The following is a 16,771-nucleotide window of genomic DNA, read 5'->3' on the forward strand; positions in this document are numbered from 1 at the left end:
ATTCGGCCACAGGTCCCCGGGGAAGGTGTGGGAGCGGGGGGTGCTTTTCTCGGATTTAAATCTGGCACCTCCACTCCCAGGAGTCACAGCACGAGGGGCTCATGTGTGCACACATGTCCACTCAAGACACTGGATTTAGTGGCGAAAAACAGGCATCTTGATCCTTTCCCAGATCAGATGATTTGCAAATTAATAGCTCTCCACCCCCTCCCCAGGCCTCACGCACACACACACACACACACACACACACACACCCCTCCCACCACTCCTGGCTCTGAGGAGGTGAAAAAAAGATTTCTGGTGAAGAGAGACACAAGAGTGGAAAAATATCAGGTAGGGGCAAGGAAGCAAACTGACACTGGATTCTGGAGGAAAACACTTCTCCGTGAGTGGCAGGAGGGTATTTCGACGGGGGTCTTGGCGTTTCCTTGCCCCCGTGGCCCGAGCCCCCTCGGAAGGTAAGCGGTTCCTTTGTGTGTTCGTTTATTACTAAGCCCAACTCTTTTCCTTCTAAAACTCCTTCTTCTCCCTGTTGAGCTGACCATGCTTCTGGATTTATGAAGAGAGATGTTTTAGCAGAAATCCCCCAGAGTGGCCCATCAGCCCTAAATCCCAGGCCCGCTCACCCCCCCAAGACCCCATGACACACAGCATGCCAACACGGCTTCCTCTTGCCTATGCATTAGCCATCCATTGTGGCAACCTGACATCTCTCACACATAAAACCGTAAGAGAGAAATAAAATATCTGTCTCTTGGCGAAAATAAAGCTTTGCCTCCCTCCTGATGTATAGGATATAAAATAAAGCCGCGGCTCCAATAGTGGCTTTTCCTTATGCCGGAGTTGCCTTTGCACACACGGAGACAATGAAGACGGATGGTTTGGGACGAGGCCCAGCCTCCTGGGGCCGCCTTCACCCTGTTTTATGGTCGTCTCTCCCCCTCCTCCCTGTCCGTCTTTTTCTTTCTTCTTCACTTTCTTTCCTTTCTGCTGCGGCTTTGCCTTTCATTTGCCCTTCTCTTTCTTTCCTCTGGAACTTTATTCCTCTTGTTCGCTTTCTTTCTAAAGCAGGGAGACAAGAACCGAGTTGCTCATCTTCCCTGACGCGCCCGCCATCTCTCCCCACCTCCTCCTTCTCCAGACCCCCAACTCTCTCCGGACTGCCAGCCCCTATGACAGATCTTGTTGGGACTGCTTAGGGACCTGCTTTGGTCAAATGTACAAACTTTCCCCAGGGACAATTAAAAATGTATTTAGTGGTGGTGGTGGTGATTTTCCTTTTCGCCCTTGAGGAACTGCCCTCCTCCCTTTCCTCTCCCTCGACTCTGGTGGTTTGTGGATCTCAGCAGTTATTTATTTAGCCTCCGAGGAGCCAACAGAGCAAAGCTGCCACCTCAAAGGGGTGAGAGTTGACATCTACCTCTCAAACCCCAGCCTCAGAGCTGCCTCATCAGACAGACCGTGTGGGCCTTGGGCTCCTTCTGGCCAACTCAGCTGCACGAGGTTTGATTCCAGTGCCTCCAGATCTGCCGAGCCTCGTTCCCCATTCCTGGGAACTAGCGTGCAGTGTGAGGGCAAGAAGAGGGGTCCCTCCCTGGGCTCACACAGAGAGATGGAACTGCCACCCTCACAATCACAAACGTGGTCACCCCCCTCCCCCCACACACACACTTGACACTCCCTCGGTGCACAGCGGCCACCTTTTGTCTCCTCCATCCCAGAGACCTGGCTCCCACCAGATGTGCCTTGCTCCCCTCTGTGTCCTTCCTCTGTGTCTCCAGAAGCTTCTTCCCATCCCTACCCTGACTTCATCCCTTGGGCTGCTTCCTGACCCATTCAGAACCTCACCTGCTTCGACAAGGGATACAGGATACATCCCAGGTGAGGGAAGAGTAAGTAGTGCCTGGAAGAAAAGGGGGTGCTAGGTCTGGGTTCCTGGGTGAGCAACAGGGAAGGAGGGGGAGCTTTGGTGTTGCAGGCAGAGTCCAGCAGAGGGGCTGTGGGTGGCTTTCCGCCTCTGAAATTGATGAAGGTGTGTGTGTATGGAGGGCCCCTGGTCACCCCTAATTTGAGAAGAGCTTTATTAGTGCAAACACAGATGGAGCTGGTGAGGCAGCAACATCTATTGAACTCTGCCCCTATGGGGGGCAGGTCCAGAAAGAACTCAATCCCGGTCACAAAGCTTTGGGGTCTCTCTCTCCACCTGGTATCTCTCCAGATATCAGCAGCGACCACCGCCATTAGGTAAGGGGAGAGAGTCAATTAGTGAGAGGATTAATTACTCCAAGGCACGAGCCCCGTTTGTCTTCCTTACCGGGTGCGAGTGTGTTCAGAAGGAGGAACACGGGCACGCACCCAAATACACATTGTTGTCACGCCGTCTTAGACGTTTTATTTATTTGTTGGATTCCTGCCCAGAGCCGCTCACACGCTCTTCCATGGGCTCTGAGTCTCCCACCCAGCAGGCCGCCTCCTTTTCTCCTGCCTCTGATCGGCTGTCACACCCGGGACACCCTTCAGTCCCCCCTAGGCGCCTGCAGGCTCCTGGGCTCTGAGCCTCACTCACCCTGCCACCTTTTTTGTTCACAGGGTGCCTTTCCATTTCTTTTCCTCCACACATTTCCCCCAGTACGTCTTTCCTCCTTTCATCCCCGCTTACTTTTCCACGGTCCTTCTCTTTCCCCCTCTGGGCTTCTACACCCCTAATTCACTGTTCCTCTGCCCTCACCTGTCTTTTTCTCTCTCTCTCCCTGTCCTGCCTCCTCCAGCTCACCCTGTTCCTCCCAGGCTGTCCTCATCCTTTGCAGCGGGGCGGTGCTGAGATCACCACGCTCGACCTGGCTCCCTGCTTGCGTGTCCAGGGTGCCTCCAGCCCTCGTGGGAAGCCCAGTGTTGCTTACCCAGCCCGAGCACACACCATGAAGGCCTGGTCGGGATGCTGCTGCCCTTTCCCGGCCTTGAGGTCCCCGCCTCCCCTCACCTGGGTCTTAGAGACGTGGCTGGAGGAAGGAAGTACCCAAAGGCGCAGCAGGGTGACAAGCCCCCCAAACTTCTCGTCTTCAGTAGTGCACTGACCCTGTAATCTCAGGATTTCTTTCCCGGGAAAAAAAGGAGGTAATACTGATCCCCCAACCCCACCCCACCCCCATTCGCACACACACACTTACTACGTGGTTCTGGGCAGATTGTGAAAAAAACCAAAACTAAAGTGCCGCATGCAAGTAGGTCATTTCCAGGAGAGAGTGTGGGAGTGAGACTAAGGCAACCCAAAGCAGGAGCAAAGAAAGGAGACAGCAGGAGAGGTTGGATCAGATCCCCGGACTCAGGCCGGCTTCCAGGACTCCACCAGTGGTGTCCTCTAGAGTCAGTGCGGAGTTTGCTTGGCCTCCAGGACTATGAGGGTCTCAGCCACGCCGGGCTCACTCCCTCCTCCCTCTCCCTGGAAGGTGGTGGCTGGCTGCACCCTATTGCAGCAGGCCAGCACAGGGACCCAGCCTGCTCCGCTGCAGGCGCCCCCTTTCTTGGCCTTACCGCTGGTTTCTGGGGGGTGGACAGGAGCACAATGGGTGAGGAGGAAAGCAGCCAGGACAGTGGCCGGTGATTAGAACCAAAAGCAATCAACCAAGCTGGCAGACTCGGATCCTTGGGCCTCCCAATCCCTGCATTGGGAAGGAGGTGACATGGGACTTGGAATCAAGGAAGAAAGGGGGTACAAGAGAGGGCACCTTCAGCCCTCCAGCTGCAGGGTGGCTGGGAAGAAGCGGCAGGACCCTTCCATCCCGCGTTCCTAGGGCCAGGTGCCACCTCTGGGGCTGGTCTTGAAGGTGATTCTCATAGGAGAAACCTGTGTTGTGAATGCCACTTCCTGGGCCCTGTGGGGCCTTTTCCAAGAGCACCTAGGATGAGGTTCAGAGGATGCTGCAGCCGCTGAGCGATGACTGGGCAGCAAATTGCCCCCCGCAGCACCCAGGGCAGAATTTACAACCCTGGCAGCCGAGCGAGTGGTGTGCATGGTGGTGGGTTCGGGAGACGTGGAGAACTTTGGGTGGAAAACGCTTGTGGGACTTGGGGACGCAGGCAGTAGGGGCGGCAGGTGAGGAGGTGACGTTGGGGCTCTTTGCCAAGCAGACAGGGGTTTAAAAGCAGAGCTGAGCTGACAGGCTTCCGAGGCCGCCAATTTGGAAAGCTGGGTCAGTTTTCTCGCCGCGTCTCTGGGATCAATTACATTTTAAAATAAAAGCTCAATGGAAATGGAGGGAAAACACATTAATCTACTGTGCTGTCGCCTTGGAAGCTTTAAAACTGGGCTTAAATTTCTAGAACCAGGAGCCAGGAGGCCCTCTCTGAGTTGCTCTCCCCAACCCCCTGCTAGACTCGCGGGTTAGTTCCCCAGGACCTGTTTACTGAGTCATCTGGACACTGGGGCCAGAGAACCTGTCCCATTCAGAGTCCTGTCCTAGCCCTCAGCTCCCCTAACCCACTATCCGAGCTCAGGGAGGGACCCTCTGTCCCCCTACTCGAGCTCCCTGCACCCCCAAACGGGTGCAGCAACGTCTTCCAGCCCATTCTAAAGGCGGCCGCAGCGGACCTTGGGCTCAGGAAGGGCCGGCAGCCGGGTCCAGCTGTCGCGCTGGAGGTCCCCACCCACCGCCCCCCACTCACCCCCGCGGTCCCTCTACTTTGCATAAGAAGGAGCCCAGCTGGGGCGGGGGCGGGGGCGAGCCACTCGGGACAGGGTCCGCTATAGATTCCAGAAAGGGGCGGTTCACTTGAGCGCGCTGGTGGCGAGAACCAAGACAGCTGGGGGTGTAGGGGAGGTGGGGAGAGCTGGGAGACAGCTCAGAGGACACCCCCCACCCCCACCGCGGGCCTCACCCAGCGCAGCAGGCTGGGAAGGCACCTCTGGGTCCGGGTGGAGGCGGCGAGGACCCCAGCCACGCAGCTCTTAGCGTCTCCCGGGGTACCTGAGTACCGGGTACCACTCGGCTGGTTCTTGGAAATGCACGGTCCGCGGCAGGAGCACAAAGCCAAGTTGCATCTGGCACAACTAGCCTGCTGGGTTGGGGAACAGCGCGGCCCCTCCCCAGCTCCGCCCTGAGCCCGGGCCTGGGAGAGATCCGAGGAGGGTGCTGTTGAGAGAGAGAGAGCTAGCCCCAACGCCTCCCTCCCCGCAGTGGGGAGCCAGAGCCCAGGTGTGTGTGGAGGGGGTGCGGAGATGGCGAAAGGGGCCTCCGATCCAGAGGTCCAGATGGGCGGGGCGCCAGAGAGGCGCACAGCCGGCCTTGGCTCGGTTTCCAACCGAAAGGTGTCGCGGGCGGCAAGGCGAGGGGGCTGCCAGCGGGCCTCGGGGGTGCAGGGCCGTGCGGGCGGAAGCTTAAGGATGGAAAACAGTGTTGGCAGAGTCCTAAAACCCCAATGTACCGAGCGCAAACCAAATTCGCTGTACGGGCTTCCCGGTTCGTTCGAAGAGGGTATTCCATTTGCAAAGAACTGAGTTCCTTGCCTGGCCAGGTTCGTAACAGTTGCGTTTCGGGGAGCATTTCCTCCAACTTAGCTGGGAGAGAGATGTCTGAACCCAGCTCCGCGTCTGGGGTCAAAAAGCCATTCCCCAAATACCGGCCAGACCCGGCTGGCTGGCCGCCCATTTTTATTGCCTTCTACACTTTAGCCGAATGCGCCTTCCTAACGCTCCTTCCGCAAAAAAAAAAAAAAAAAAAAGGAGCAAATGCGGGTTTTGCCTAGCCCTGCCACCTTCAGATTTCACTTCGGAAGAGATCCGGGTTAAGCATAGGAATGGTGCTGTCGAAACGAATTTGGTATTTGGTGTGGGCCGCGGAACTAGAGTGATTCTTCGAGGCTAAGACTCTCAGGACCCAGACTCGGCCCGCACTTCTGGGAGAACCTGGCCCCCGCGGGCAGTGGTCCCTAGATTGTACTCCGAGGAAAATGAGGAAAGCATGGGCTCCGTAAGACGCGAACTACCGGAGGCTGTGGTCTGCACTTGTCTGGGGAACCTGGTGCCAAGCTTGTCTGGGAAGCTGGAGCCTGGAAAAGGGGAGACGTGGAGGCCGGGCGGTTCTCCGCACATCCCCATCCTTCTCAGTCTCCGGGTGGAGTCCCCAGGACGTCGCCGTTCCCTCCGTCACTACCACCCCCACCCCCGGCCGCCGCTATTGCCCCCACCGTTTCCCGCCTAGTCGTTTGTTTTCGTCTGTAAAAGGTGTCTCCGGATCACAGTTTTCTCGCAACTTCTCGCCGGGGTAGCAACTCCTCACCCGAGGCGCTTCCCCACCCACTCCTTTCCTCCCCCCTCCCCGGCGCCGCGCCTCTGGTCTCCCCCGCCCCCACCAGAAAACCGCCGGAATCAACTTTCCAAGACGGCACTGCGGGAAACAGACACCCAGGTCTCCCAGAGCCCCGGAACCTGTGGACTTTGGATGGATTAGGGGAGGGGGCACAGAAGGAGCGACTAGAGGAGAGAGATTCTGCTGCCAAACGCCCTCCCCTCTTCGCCCCTAAAGACACGCGCGGTGCCCGGGGCAAACTTCTAGGCCAAGAAAGCAAGGGTGGCAGTGGGGAGGGACCCAGCACCAGCTAAATTGCAAAGCCAAACAGTGCACCTGGGCCGCCGAGGCTCCCGAAGCCAGCTGCACCCCAACCTCCAACAAGGCTCGATCTTGGGTACCACCCACCCTCAGGGCAGAAGTCTGCCCTCTGCCTGCTCCCACTCACGCGCTCTCTCAGTCTCTCCTACCGCAAGCGACGCCTTACCGGAGCAGGAGGGGACCCGGGCACCTCGTTGCCCGCCGCCCGCACAGCGCAGGGCCGCGGTGGCAGTCGCCACTGATCCTCGAAACGCGGTCTCCCGGCACTCTCCCCAGCCTGGAGATGCAGGATGGTTTACAGAGGGACCGCGAGCCGCTGATTGGTCGTAGGCCGCCGTGACGTCGGCGGGCGCTGCATTAAGGCAAGGGGGCTTCCAGAGCCCAGCCAACAGCCGGGAGCAGTGACCGAGCCGCCGGAGCGGGGGAGAGACGCGCCGGGGCGGCGGACTGGGCCAGGAGACCAGGGACAGAGGGACGCCTGTCCGGGGACAGCCGGCGACAGCGGCGGCCCAGGCCGAGCTGTTCCAGCCGCGCACAACTGTAGCCGCGGCAGCAGGACGTTTTTGTTTTGTTTTTGTTTTTAAAGCTCTTCAAGCTACACCCCCTCCCCCCGACTCCTCCCGCTGCAAAAGAAAAAAAAAAAAAAAAGGAAGGAAAGAGGCTAGAAAGGAAACACAGATTTGCTACCCCAACGAAAAACAGAGGGGGAAAGGAAAAGAAAAGAAAGTCCAGAGACTGTGGGGTTTGCACGGAGGCAGCCGGAGCGTGGGCCAAGCGATGTGGGGCTGCGCGCCCAGGAGGCCGCGAGTTGCGACTGGAGCCACGATGCACGGCCAGGCGCGGTGAGGAGCCGGACGGCACCCCCTCTCCGAAGGAGACCAGGCGCGGGGAGGGCTGTCCCGCGGAGACGGAGGCCGCCCGGCAGGCCACTGGCCGAGGTGACAGGGCTGGGGCGGTGGGGAGCGCGCGCGCGCACCTGGCTGCGTCCGCGCCTAGTTGTCCCTCTCCGCTCTCGATTGACAAGAGAACTCTTCTCCAAAAGGGGGGAAACCTAAGCAACGACAACAATCGACAACGAGATCTTCCTCCGGTCCTCCCCTCCTCCCTCCCTCCGCGCCTCGGCCAGCCCCTGCTCCCTCCTCCCCCAGGCCCACCGCGGGCGCCCAGCGCGTCCCGACCCGCTGAGCGATGCCGGCAGTTTAGGATCCAAAGCTTCTCTATTCGCTTGGTTCTTTTCTTTATCGAAAGAGGAGGGGAAATTCAGGTGGCGGGCAACCCGGCACACACACACACACACACACCCGCCCTCCTACCCCGACAAGAGCAGATGCACTTTGCCTTCCGACAGCTCTACCTCAAGCCCGAGAGAACTCAGCGGCGCTTTCCCCGCAACCCCGGCCAGCCGCGTCGTCCTTCTCCGACTCCGGTGTGTTTATTTATTTCCGTTCCCGTCGCCGTTTTCGGTGACCTTCACTCCTCCGCGGGCTCTGGGCTTGAAGAGTCGCTTAGCTCGCCCGCCTGAGACTCTTTTTCTCGCCCTGCGAGCTGCAGCGGCGCTGCTGTGCCCCGGAGGCCCCGGGACTGCCCGGCTGCACACTTCTCCGAAGCGGCGCCCCCCACTCTCACGCCCCCATCAGCCTTCCTCCCTGTCTTTGATTTTCCGGTGCGGGTTTCGGTTTGCCCCGCCAAGTCTGTGTCCTCTTTTGTGGAGAGGCTGGGGAGTTCCCGCCGGTCGTCTTCGTGAGTCATCTCCTCGGCTCTATCTTGCGCTTCTCTCTCCGGGCCTCACCCGACCAAACCAAAGACCATGGTGCACTGTGCCGGCTGCAAAAGGCCCATCCTGGACCGCTTCCTCTTGAACGTGCTGGACAGGGCCTGGCACGTCAAGTGCGTCCAGTGCTGTGAATGTAAATGCAACCTGACCGAGAAGTGTTTCTCCCGGGAAGGCAAGCTCTACTGCAAAAACGACTTCTTCCGGTGAGTACTTCTTCCCTCGCGCGCCGCCTGGGCCGCTCCTTCCCCGCGGGCCCTTCCCAGCCGGCTGCGGATCAGAGGTCAGCGTGGCCGCGGCGACCCGCGTTGGGAGCTGCCTTTGGAGAGGGGCAGCTACGTCCCCGGGGGCGGGGGTCCCGCCTTTTGGCCAGCTGGCGCGCCCTGGGCGCCGAGGATGCGGCCTGCTTTCGCCCTGGAAATTGTGGGTCCGGGCTTGGCTGCACGTGCCTGGGAAGAAAAAGAGTCTGAACTCGCCTCGGAGCGAGAAGCTCCTCCTGGCTTGGAAGGAGGTAGCTCAGCCTCAGAAGGTGTAGCCCCGCGTCCTATCTTTCCCCTAGCAGATCTGTCCAGCAACTGCATTCTTCCTGCCTCCCCGGTTGACTCGTCCTCCAGATTGAGCTTAAGCCCCGGCTAAACTGCATCCCACTACCTTTTCCGTCCCCGAGAAGTCTTGGCGGGAACCGCAGAGCCTTTGGCATGGCGCGTCCAGTCGCCTGCGGTGGCAGCGACTGTGAAGAGCTCGGGCCCGGGGGCCTATCTTGCACGGCCCAGGGTCTTCCTGACACCCGATGGGCCGACCTGGCCACACTACTTGCACTGGTAGCCTGTGAAGTGCCGGAGGCTGCAGCCTGCAAGACGACCTTCCCGGGCTGCCCGCATGGCCAGCAGGTTCGGCCTCCACGCAACGCCGACCTCGGCAGTGAGGCGAGGGCTCCGCTCGGAGCTCTTCTGGGCTCCGGCTGCCACCGCAGGCCACCTCCTTGTGGAGACCTGGGGGAAAGCGGAGACCTGGCTCGTTGGAGCCGGAGAAGCCTCCCAACAACCCTGCTCCGCTGAGCATTTTAACTTACCACCCTGCCACCGAGTCCACACAACACACAAACCAACAGAACTGGAGCAAATTCGAATTGATCCTCCTTTAGGCCGGTCTGAAATATCCGTTTCCTTGGCTGACTTAGTCTCTGATTTTCTCTGAGTTTGTGGTGACAGATCAAACTGGGGGACAGAGGAGGGGTTCGAAGCCACCCAGGTGGCTTTGCCCAGAGGACCCGGAAGCGCTGTCCCCGGTGCATCCCGGGGATGCGCGGCCCTGGTGGCGGCGGCCCACGGAGCAAAGTGCGGTCCGCTGGTATTGCCGAGAGGAAGCGCAGGCTGGGCCTCTGGCCTTGGCCCGCAGTGCCCGGCCTCTGGCTACTGGCGAGAGCCGAGCGGGGCAACGGCGAGCACCGCAGGCTGCCAGTGGGCCCCAGAAGCCTGCCTCCCGCGAAGCGCATCCCGGCACCTAGAGCCGCGACGCGGTCTAGCTTGAGCCGACCAGCCGGACTTTGGGCTGGAACGCGGCAGCGCCCAGGCTGTGGCCGTCCAGGCTCTCCGCGGCTGTTTGTTACCCGCGGTGGGACTGGGGTTCTTTTTCGACGAAAGAGGCAATGCATAGAAAGCGGCGGTGCTTGGGACGCGTTAGAATGGAGATCTAATTTGGTTTTTTGAATCTAATCGGAAAATCGGAAAAGTGAGGGAGGTGCCCTCAGAGCTTTTTGTCTCTGGGACAAAACGGGGCAGGAGGCTAGGGGTGGCGGCGGCTTAAGCTCCTTGCTCCCTCATTGTAACCATGTGTATTTCCTCCCTGACTTTTCACTGGCACCCGCGCTCTCTCCTCCTGCGTTCTGGCCTGCTTAATCGGCATTCTACCTCTCTTCCTTTTCGGCTCTTTCTCTCTCTCTTTCTCTCCATACCCCTCCCCCCATTCTTCTTCCTCTACTGTCTCTATCGCCTTTCTCCTGCCCTCTGGCTTCCCTCGGCCCAATCCCACCCGAACCCCCCACCCCCCGCAGGTGTTTCGGTACCAAGTGTGCTGGCTGCGCACAGGGCATCTCCCCTAGCGACCTGGTGCGAAGAGCGCGGAGCAAAGTGTTTCACCTGAACTGCTTCACCTGCATGATGTGTAACAAGCAGCTATCCACCGGCGAGGAGCTCTACATCATCGATGAGAACAAGTTTGTCTGCAAAGAGGATTACCTAAGCAACAGCAGTGTCGCCAAAGAGAACAGCCTCCACTCGGGTGAGGACCTGATGCCCGGCTCCTTCCGGGTGCGTGGGTCTCGGGGGAGGAAGGCCCGCCACTGGCTGCTGCTCACCTGTCCCTTTCCTCTCCCCAGCCACCACGGGCAGTGACCCCAGTTTGTCTCCGGACTCCCAAGACCCGTCGCAGGACGACGCCAAGGACTCGGAGAGCGCCAACGTGTCGGACAAGGAAGGGGGCAGCAATGAGAACGACGACCAGAACCTGGGGGCCAAGCGGAGAGGGCCTCGCACCACCATCAAGGCCAAGCAGCTGGAGACACTGAAGGCCGCCTTCGCTGCCACACCCAAGCCCACGCGCCACATCCGCGAGCAGCTGGCTCAGGAGACCGGCCTCAACATGCGTGTCATCCAGGTCAGGGCCGAGCATGCCACTTAGTTCCCTCGAGGTGCAACCTGCAGGTTGAGCCTGGGGGTGGGGGGTGGGAAGCAGCTTTGAGGAGCAGAGCGAGTCCCTGGAGGCTGGCAGAGGGGAGGGGAGAGGCCCAGACACCCCTACCCGGCTCCGACTTTGAAGTCGCAACAGAAGTGTAGGGCATCTGGAATTCGCTAAACCTCCTCCTCTTTCCGGTCCAACGCAGGCGACAGTGGTAAGGATGGGAGAGAGACGGGGGAGGGGGGGCATGAGGCGGGAGGAGGGGGCACCGTCTGGACGCGGCGATGAGAGTACCGACCTATTTTTCTGTCCTACCACCCCTATCCGGGAGGAGCCGAGCGGTCGCTGTGCATCCCGGGATTAATCCGTGGTCTCAATCCATAGTCTCCCTCGGTGTCCCCGCCCCCAACTTTGTGGGTCTCTGGCTCCAGTTAAACCAGCCCCCCCGCGCCCCCCCCCCCCCGCCAGCAGACCTCCCCTCCAAAGAGAGGTGGGCTGCCCAGGTTTGAAGGGAAGGTGGTCGGCGGCAGTCAGTTCTGCCGCGGCCCTGCCTGAGTCGCCTGGGGACCGGAGACGGCCATCCAGGCAGCTGCGCCGGTGCGCGCTGTGAGATTTTGAACCTGCGGGTGGTTCGGCCCGAGTCCCGAGCCCAGGGTTAGGTGTCCGGTGCCTCGCGGTTCTGAGAGGCCATGGGGAGATGTGCCTGGGAGGTTGTGTGCAGTAGGCGCACCATGCAGGCTGCCCTCCGCGGAGACGCTCTGCTGTGCGCTCTTAGGCGCAGGTGAAGGGGAGGTTGCTTGGTCATGTCTCTAACAGTGAGAGGCTAGGGACGAGTATGTCTGGCACTGGGAGATCGTGTGTGGGTGCGGAAAGGAGGCTGTGGGTTTTGGTGTCACTGTCTTCGGGAGACTCGACAGGAGGCTGTTTGGATCTCTGTCACTATCATGCGGGGTGGGGGTAGGGGTGCTGCCAGGGTCCGTGAAAGGGAAGCCGTGTGTCTTTGGGGAGGTTAAGCGCCTCCGCGCGTACAAGCTGCAAGTGTTTCTCTGCGATTGTTAGAAACAACTCCAACTGTCTCCTGTTGGGCAGGGCGGCTTGCCCAGGTACCCCTGCCGGGAATCCTGTCCACCCTTGGCTCAAGGGCCACCCCGCGTGGTTCTACTCGAAGACACGCACCCCCCCCCCCCCACACACACACCATATACAAGACACAAAACACACAGCTGGGAATCCGCTAGCTGGGAGGTGGAACGGTGAGGGGCCAGGAGAGGCCGCACACCCGAAAAGTCGGAGGTAGGGTCTCCAGGGCCTCACCCCAAGTCGTGTGTGCTTCAGGTCTGGTTCCAGAACCGACGCTCCAAGGAACGGAGGATGAAGCAGCTGAGCGCGCTGGGCGCCCGGCGCCACGCCTTCTTCCGCAGTCCGCGCCGAATGCGGCCGCTCGTGGATCGCCTGGAGCCGGGCGAGCTCCTTCCCAACGGGCCCTTCTCCTTCTACGGAGGTGGGTGCGCGGGCCGGGGGCAGGACGCGGGCAGGCCCGGTTTCGTTTCGTTGGAAGCGGGCGGCAGCGCGGAGGCGCTCCTGGCTTTCTGCAGGAGAAGCGGAGAGGGCGGGAGAGAAGGGTGGAGGCTGGGGAGGAAATGAGGCGAGGCAGTAAGACCGGATCGAATTCCTGGTCCTGAATGAGGCTGGTGGGCACAGAGGGAGCAGCTCCCGCGTTTGCACCCGGGCTTCCTCCGTGCGCCCAGCCGGGCAGGGGAGCCCGGCGAATGGAGAGCCCCGGCGTTGCCCTCCCCAGCCCCGATAGCGCGCCTTCGCGCTCGGTCACCCCGTCCCGCCCGGGGCCCCGCCCTGACGTCCCCTCTCCCCGCCGCCACCGCAGATTACCAGAGCGAGTACTACGGGCCCGGAGGCAACTACGACTTCTTTCCGCAAGGCCCCCCGTCCTCGCAGGCTCAGACGCCGGTGGACCTGCCCTTCGTGCCGTCGTCCGGGCCTTCCGGGACACCCCTGGGTGGCCTGGAGCACCCGCTGCCCGGCCACCACCCGTCGAGTGAGGCGCAGCGGTTCACCGACATCCTGGCGCATCCTCCCGGGGACTCGCCCAGCCCCGAGCCCAGCCTGCCCGGGCCTCTCCACTCCATGTCCGCCGAGGTCTTTGGGCCCAGCCCACCCTTCTCGTCGCTGTCGGTCAACGGCGGGGCGAGTTATGGGAACCACCTGTCTCACCCCCCAGAAATGAACGAGGCGGCCGTGTGGTAGCGGAGTCGCGCACGGCCCGCGGAGCTCGCGGTTGTACAGAAATGAACCTTCTATTTAAGGAAAAAAAAAAAAAAACAGGAAAAAAAAATCATACACAAAACAGAAAAGCAAGTCATCCCCCGCCCCTCCTGCCTCCAGCCTCGGGGACCATTTTCCGTCTGGGGAGACCGGATGGGAACGGGGGACGCGAAATAGGATCCGGATCCGCCTGGAGGTAGGACGGGGATCCGAGCGCTGGCTGGCAAGGTGCAAACTCGGGCACCGGCGGCGAATCCAGACCTCTCCCCACCTCCCACTGGACCCGGATCCTCGGACCGACGCCTCCGGCGTGAGCTTGGGGCCGGTGGGCCGCAGAAAAACACCCACGGCAGCCGCAGGGGCGGCCAGTCGGGTGGGTGACGCCCGGAGCCGCGGGGAGGGAGGCTGCGCCCGAAGACAGTTGAGCTGGGCGAAGCGGCCAGGGGCGCTCCGGGCCGGCCACGAGACATCTCAGGCTCTGAGACATCTGTTAGAGTTGTCTCAGAGTTCAGCAACAGCGACCACAAACTCTTATAGCTTCAGAAACGCCGACCTGCTGTGCATCAGGTGGGACTATATATATATATTTTTTGTCTATCTGGGATTTTTGGTTTTTTTGTTTTTGCCAAAATTGCAAAATTCTAAATGTAAAGCCCTCAGTATCAACTCTTCTACCTTCACAAAGCTCTACACACACAGACACACGCAGACACACTCGATACTATGGTCTCCAGCCAGACCTCTTAGTAAAATGACTTGAACATCAGCTGTACAAAAGAAGTATTCTACCTTCACAAACACACACACACAAAATTAAAAAAAAAAAAGACTATTGAACTAAAAACAGTCAACTGTTTACGTATAATGTTAAATTCAGGAGTTCAGTGTTTTACTAATATATTCTGTTTTGAAACCTCTTGTTCAAAACAAAATGTTTTGAGCAATTAACCAAAATTGTTCATTTTTTTTTCCCTGTAGATGTTCTGATTTGCAGGGCTCACAGCTCACTGTGCTAGTATGTAAAAAGGTGTTGTTTACACAAGGCAAAGAGAAAACATGATATTCAGACACTTGCCAAATAGCATAATTATAGCACAAATACTGTAAAGGTGCCTGGCACCACAACCTGAAGAAAGTGTTAAAAAAAAAAAAAAAGTGTTACAAGGTTTAAAAAAAAAACATCTTTGCTAATTTTTAGTCCTGTTGAACATTCATGGAATTGTTAATATGACTTATATAGACCCACACAGGTTTTATTTTTGTGTCTTTAAAATAAAAGTCCAGAATATTTAAATTTTATGGTCAAATATGCAGTCAACAGCTGCTACTTTTTTTCTTTATAAATTAAATTTCTCATATGTCTTTTATTGTTCTGATAAACCTAAGCTTGTGTGACCTCCAGTGCATATTAGACCATTCACTGTATGAAAGGAAACATGTTGAATAAATTTGTGAGTTTTTAATAAAAATAGAAAATCTGATGTTTAGATAATCGGTGTGTTATTTTATGTTTTGACAACTAGCATTGACCTGTGATGTGATGGGGAGTGGAGTGATCCCTCAGAAACCAGGAGGAAGAGAGATAGGACTAGGGGGGACCTGTGTTCAGCTTGACTGTGGTTAAACCCCCTGGCTAATGCCAGCCACGCTTTTCTCCGTGCCTTCGTGCTGTTATTAACTACAGATTTGCATTCGGTGGATTGTAATGGATACATCTGAAGATATGTTTGTTGATAAGTTAATATAGAATTGGAAATAGAAATCAAATCCATGGCTAAAAATGAGTGGTTTCAGTCTGTGATTAAGCATGAGACCCCACGCCCTCTCTCCTTTCCCCCTCTAAACAGGTAAAACCTGACTTGTGAATGTCAGTTACCTGTAAATAGGTGGTTAGAGGTGGTACTTTTCTGTTTCATTTCCCATAGATAATCCTGCTTTCTAATTTGGTGGTTTGAAAGATAACATAAAATGAAGGTACAGCACAGCTAGAAATGAAATACTTTAATCCCTTTCACAGAACTGATATGAAACAGTTGTTTTATAGTATTTGTTTCATTTGAAGTTCCCCAGAAGGAAAACTGTTTTGCTTGGCACAAGATACATATTACTTTCTCTGAAAGATGAGCAAAAAAAACCAATACAGAAATCAAATTTCAACGGAGAGTTGCCAATAGGTTCTGAAAAGTAGTTCAACCTCTTCCAAGCCTTCAATAAACATGGAAGGAATTTAAATATTTTATCTGCTGTGAAATACGTGTGTGTGTTTTACTATCAGACACTACTTAGAGTTCCGGAATTTCTTTTCCATAATCACCTAGATTTCAGTCTAGATTCTTTATTTCCGTATTAAAAAAAAAAAAAGAGTTTATTTGAAATGGTGTGCAATTTCCAGTGTTTTCATATTTTGTTAAGACACTACCAAGTGTATCTTTCTTGCTAAGAAGGCTTTAAAATAAGCCATATTTCACTGCATCCACATGACAGCTTATCCAATGAGGAGGACTATCAGGGTGGAATCTGACAGTGTTCTTTCAGAAATCCAAATTTATGAAATACTGGGAAGACTTTTGAAACTCCTAGCCTCTGCATGCAGCACATTTCTTTATCTATTTTGTATGTAATCACTGGATCACCTTGTTTTTGCCCTTTTAGCATTTATATACATTAAATCATAGCCAACTTATTCATTATAGCCAGCCTCCTTTAAAGACATTCATTTAACTCAACGTATGCTCATTGGGAAGCTGCATTTTCCTATCAAGCCTGCTGAATTATTTAGCAGTTTCATTGTGGAATCGGGTACTTGATAAGAGGTGTTTTAGAGTTGGCGCTCCGTGTGGATGCACTTCTCTCTGACTCGTGGATCCCAGCAGCAGCTTAGTCTTTCCCACTGGGCGCTGTATCCAGAACCCTAAGGAGGCCCTGGACAGGTGGCAAAGTTTAGCAGTCAAATTTGCAGCCGCCCAAGAGGGGGAGATCTAGGAACGTCAAGGATTGTTCTCGTGCCCATCAGAGCTGTGCCCCCCACCTCTGGCTCTGAGGTGCAGAGGGGTCCAGCACCATCCACAGCATGTTAGGAGCTCCGGGGAGATGCCTTTAAGGGCAGGAGGGGAGCGCCGGATGGTCCTCTTCCGCCCTGAGAGCTGAGATCGCAGTCTCTTCTCCTTCCTGGGCTTGGCAGCCTGGTTTCTCCCCGCAGCCATCTTAGAGCCGCCACCTCTAGCCACCTGCCCTCAGGGTTCTAGCCTGCTCTGGGTGAGGGAGGCAAAGCTCACCCACCTCTCTTTTCCAGAATGGGGGCAAGTGGGAATTGCTTTGGGGTGAGACGAGGTAGGGGAGGAATATTGGACAGGCACTGGCAGGGGCCTGGGACCCTGGAGAGTATCTGAGAAGAGAGAAGGGTAAGCACCTGGTTTCCCTAAACTCTTGAGCTCCTGGA

General features: G+C 57.1%; 1 protein-coding gene across 1 annotated transcript; it reads left to right on the top strand.

Annotated features, from left to right (window-relative positions):
- Positions 1 to 6,962: 6,962 nt before the first annotated feature.
- LHX1 (LIM homeobox 1) lies at positions 6,963 to 15,284 on the top strand. The gene is made up of 5 exons (XM_019982067.2): positions 6,963 to 8,582; positions 10,430 to 10,656; positions 10,754 to 11,031; positions 12,388 to 12,553; positions 12,935 to 15,284. Exons 1-5 carry the CDS (start codon positions 8,413 to 8,415, stop codon positions 13,312 to 13,314), a joined length of 1,221 nt encoding a protein of 406 aa, XP_019837626.2. The 5' UTR covers positions 6,963 to 8,412; the 3' UTR covers positions 13,315 to 15,284.
- Positions 15,285 to 16,771: the final 1,487 nt, after the last annotated feature.

This window comes from Bos indicus, chromosome 19, assembly GCF_029378745.1.
Source record: "Bos indicus isolate NIAB-ARS_2022 breed Sahiwal x Tharparkar chromosome 19, NIAB-ARS_B.indTharparkar_mat_pri_1.0, whole genome shotgun sequence".
Taxonomy (NCBI): domain Eukaryota; kingdom Metazoa; phylum Chordata; class Mammalia; order Artiodactyla; family Bovidae; genus Bos; species Bos indicus.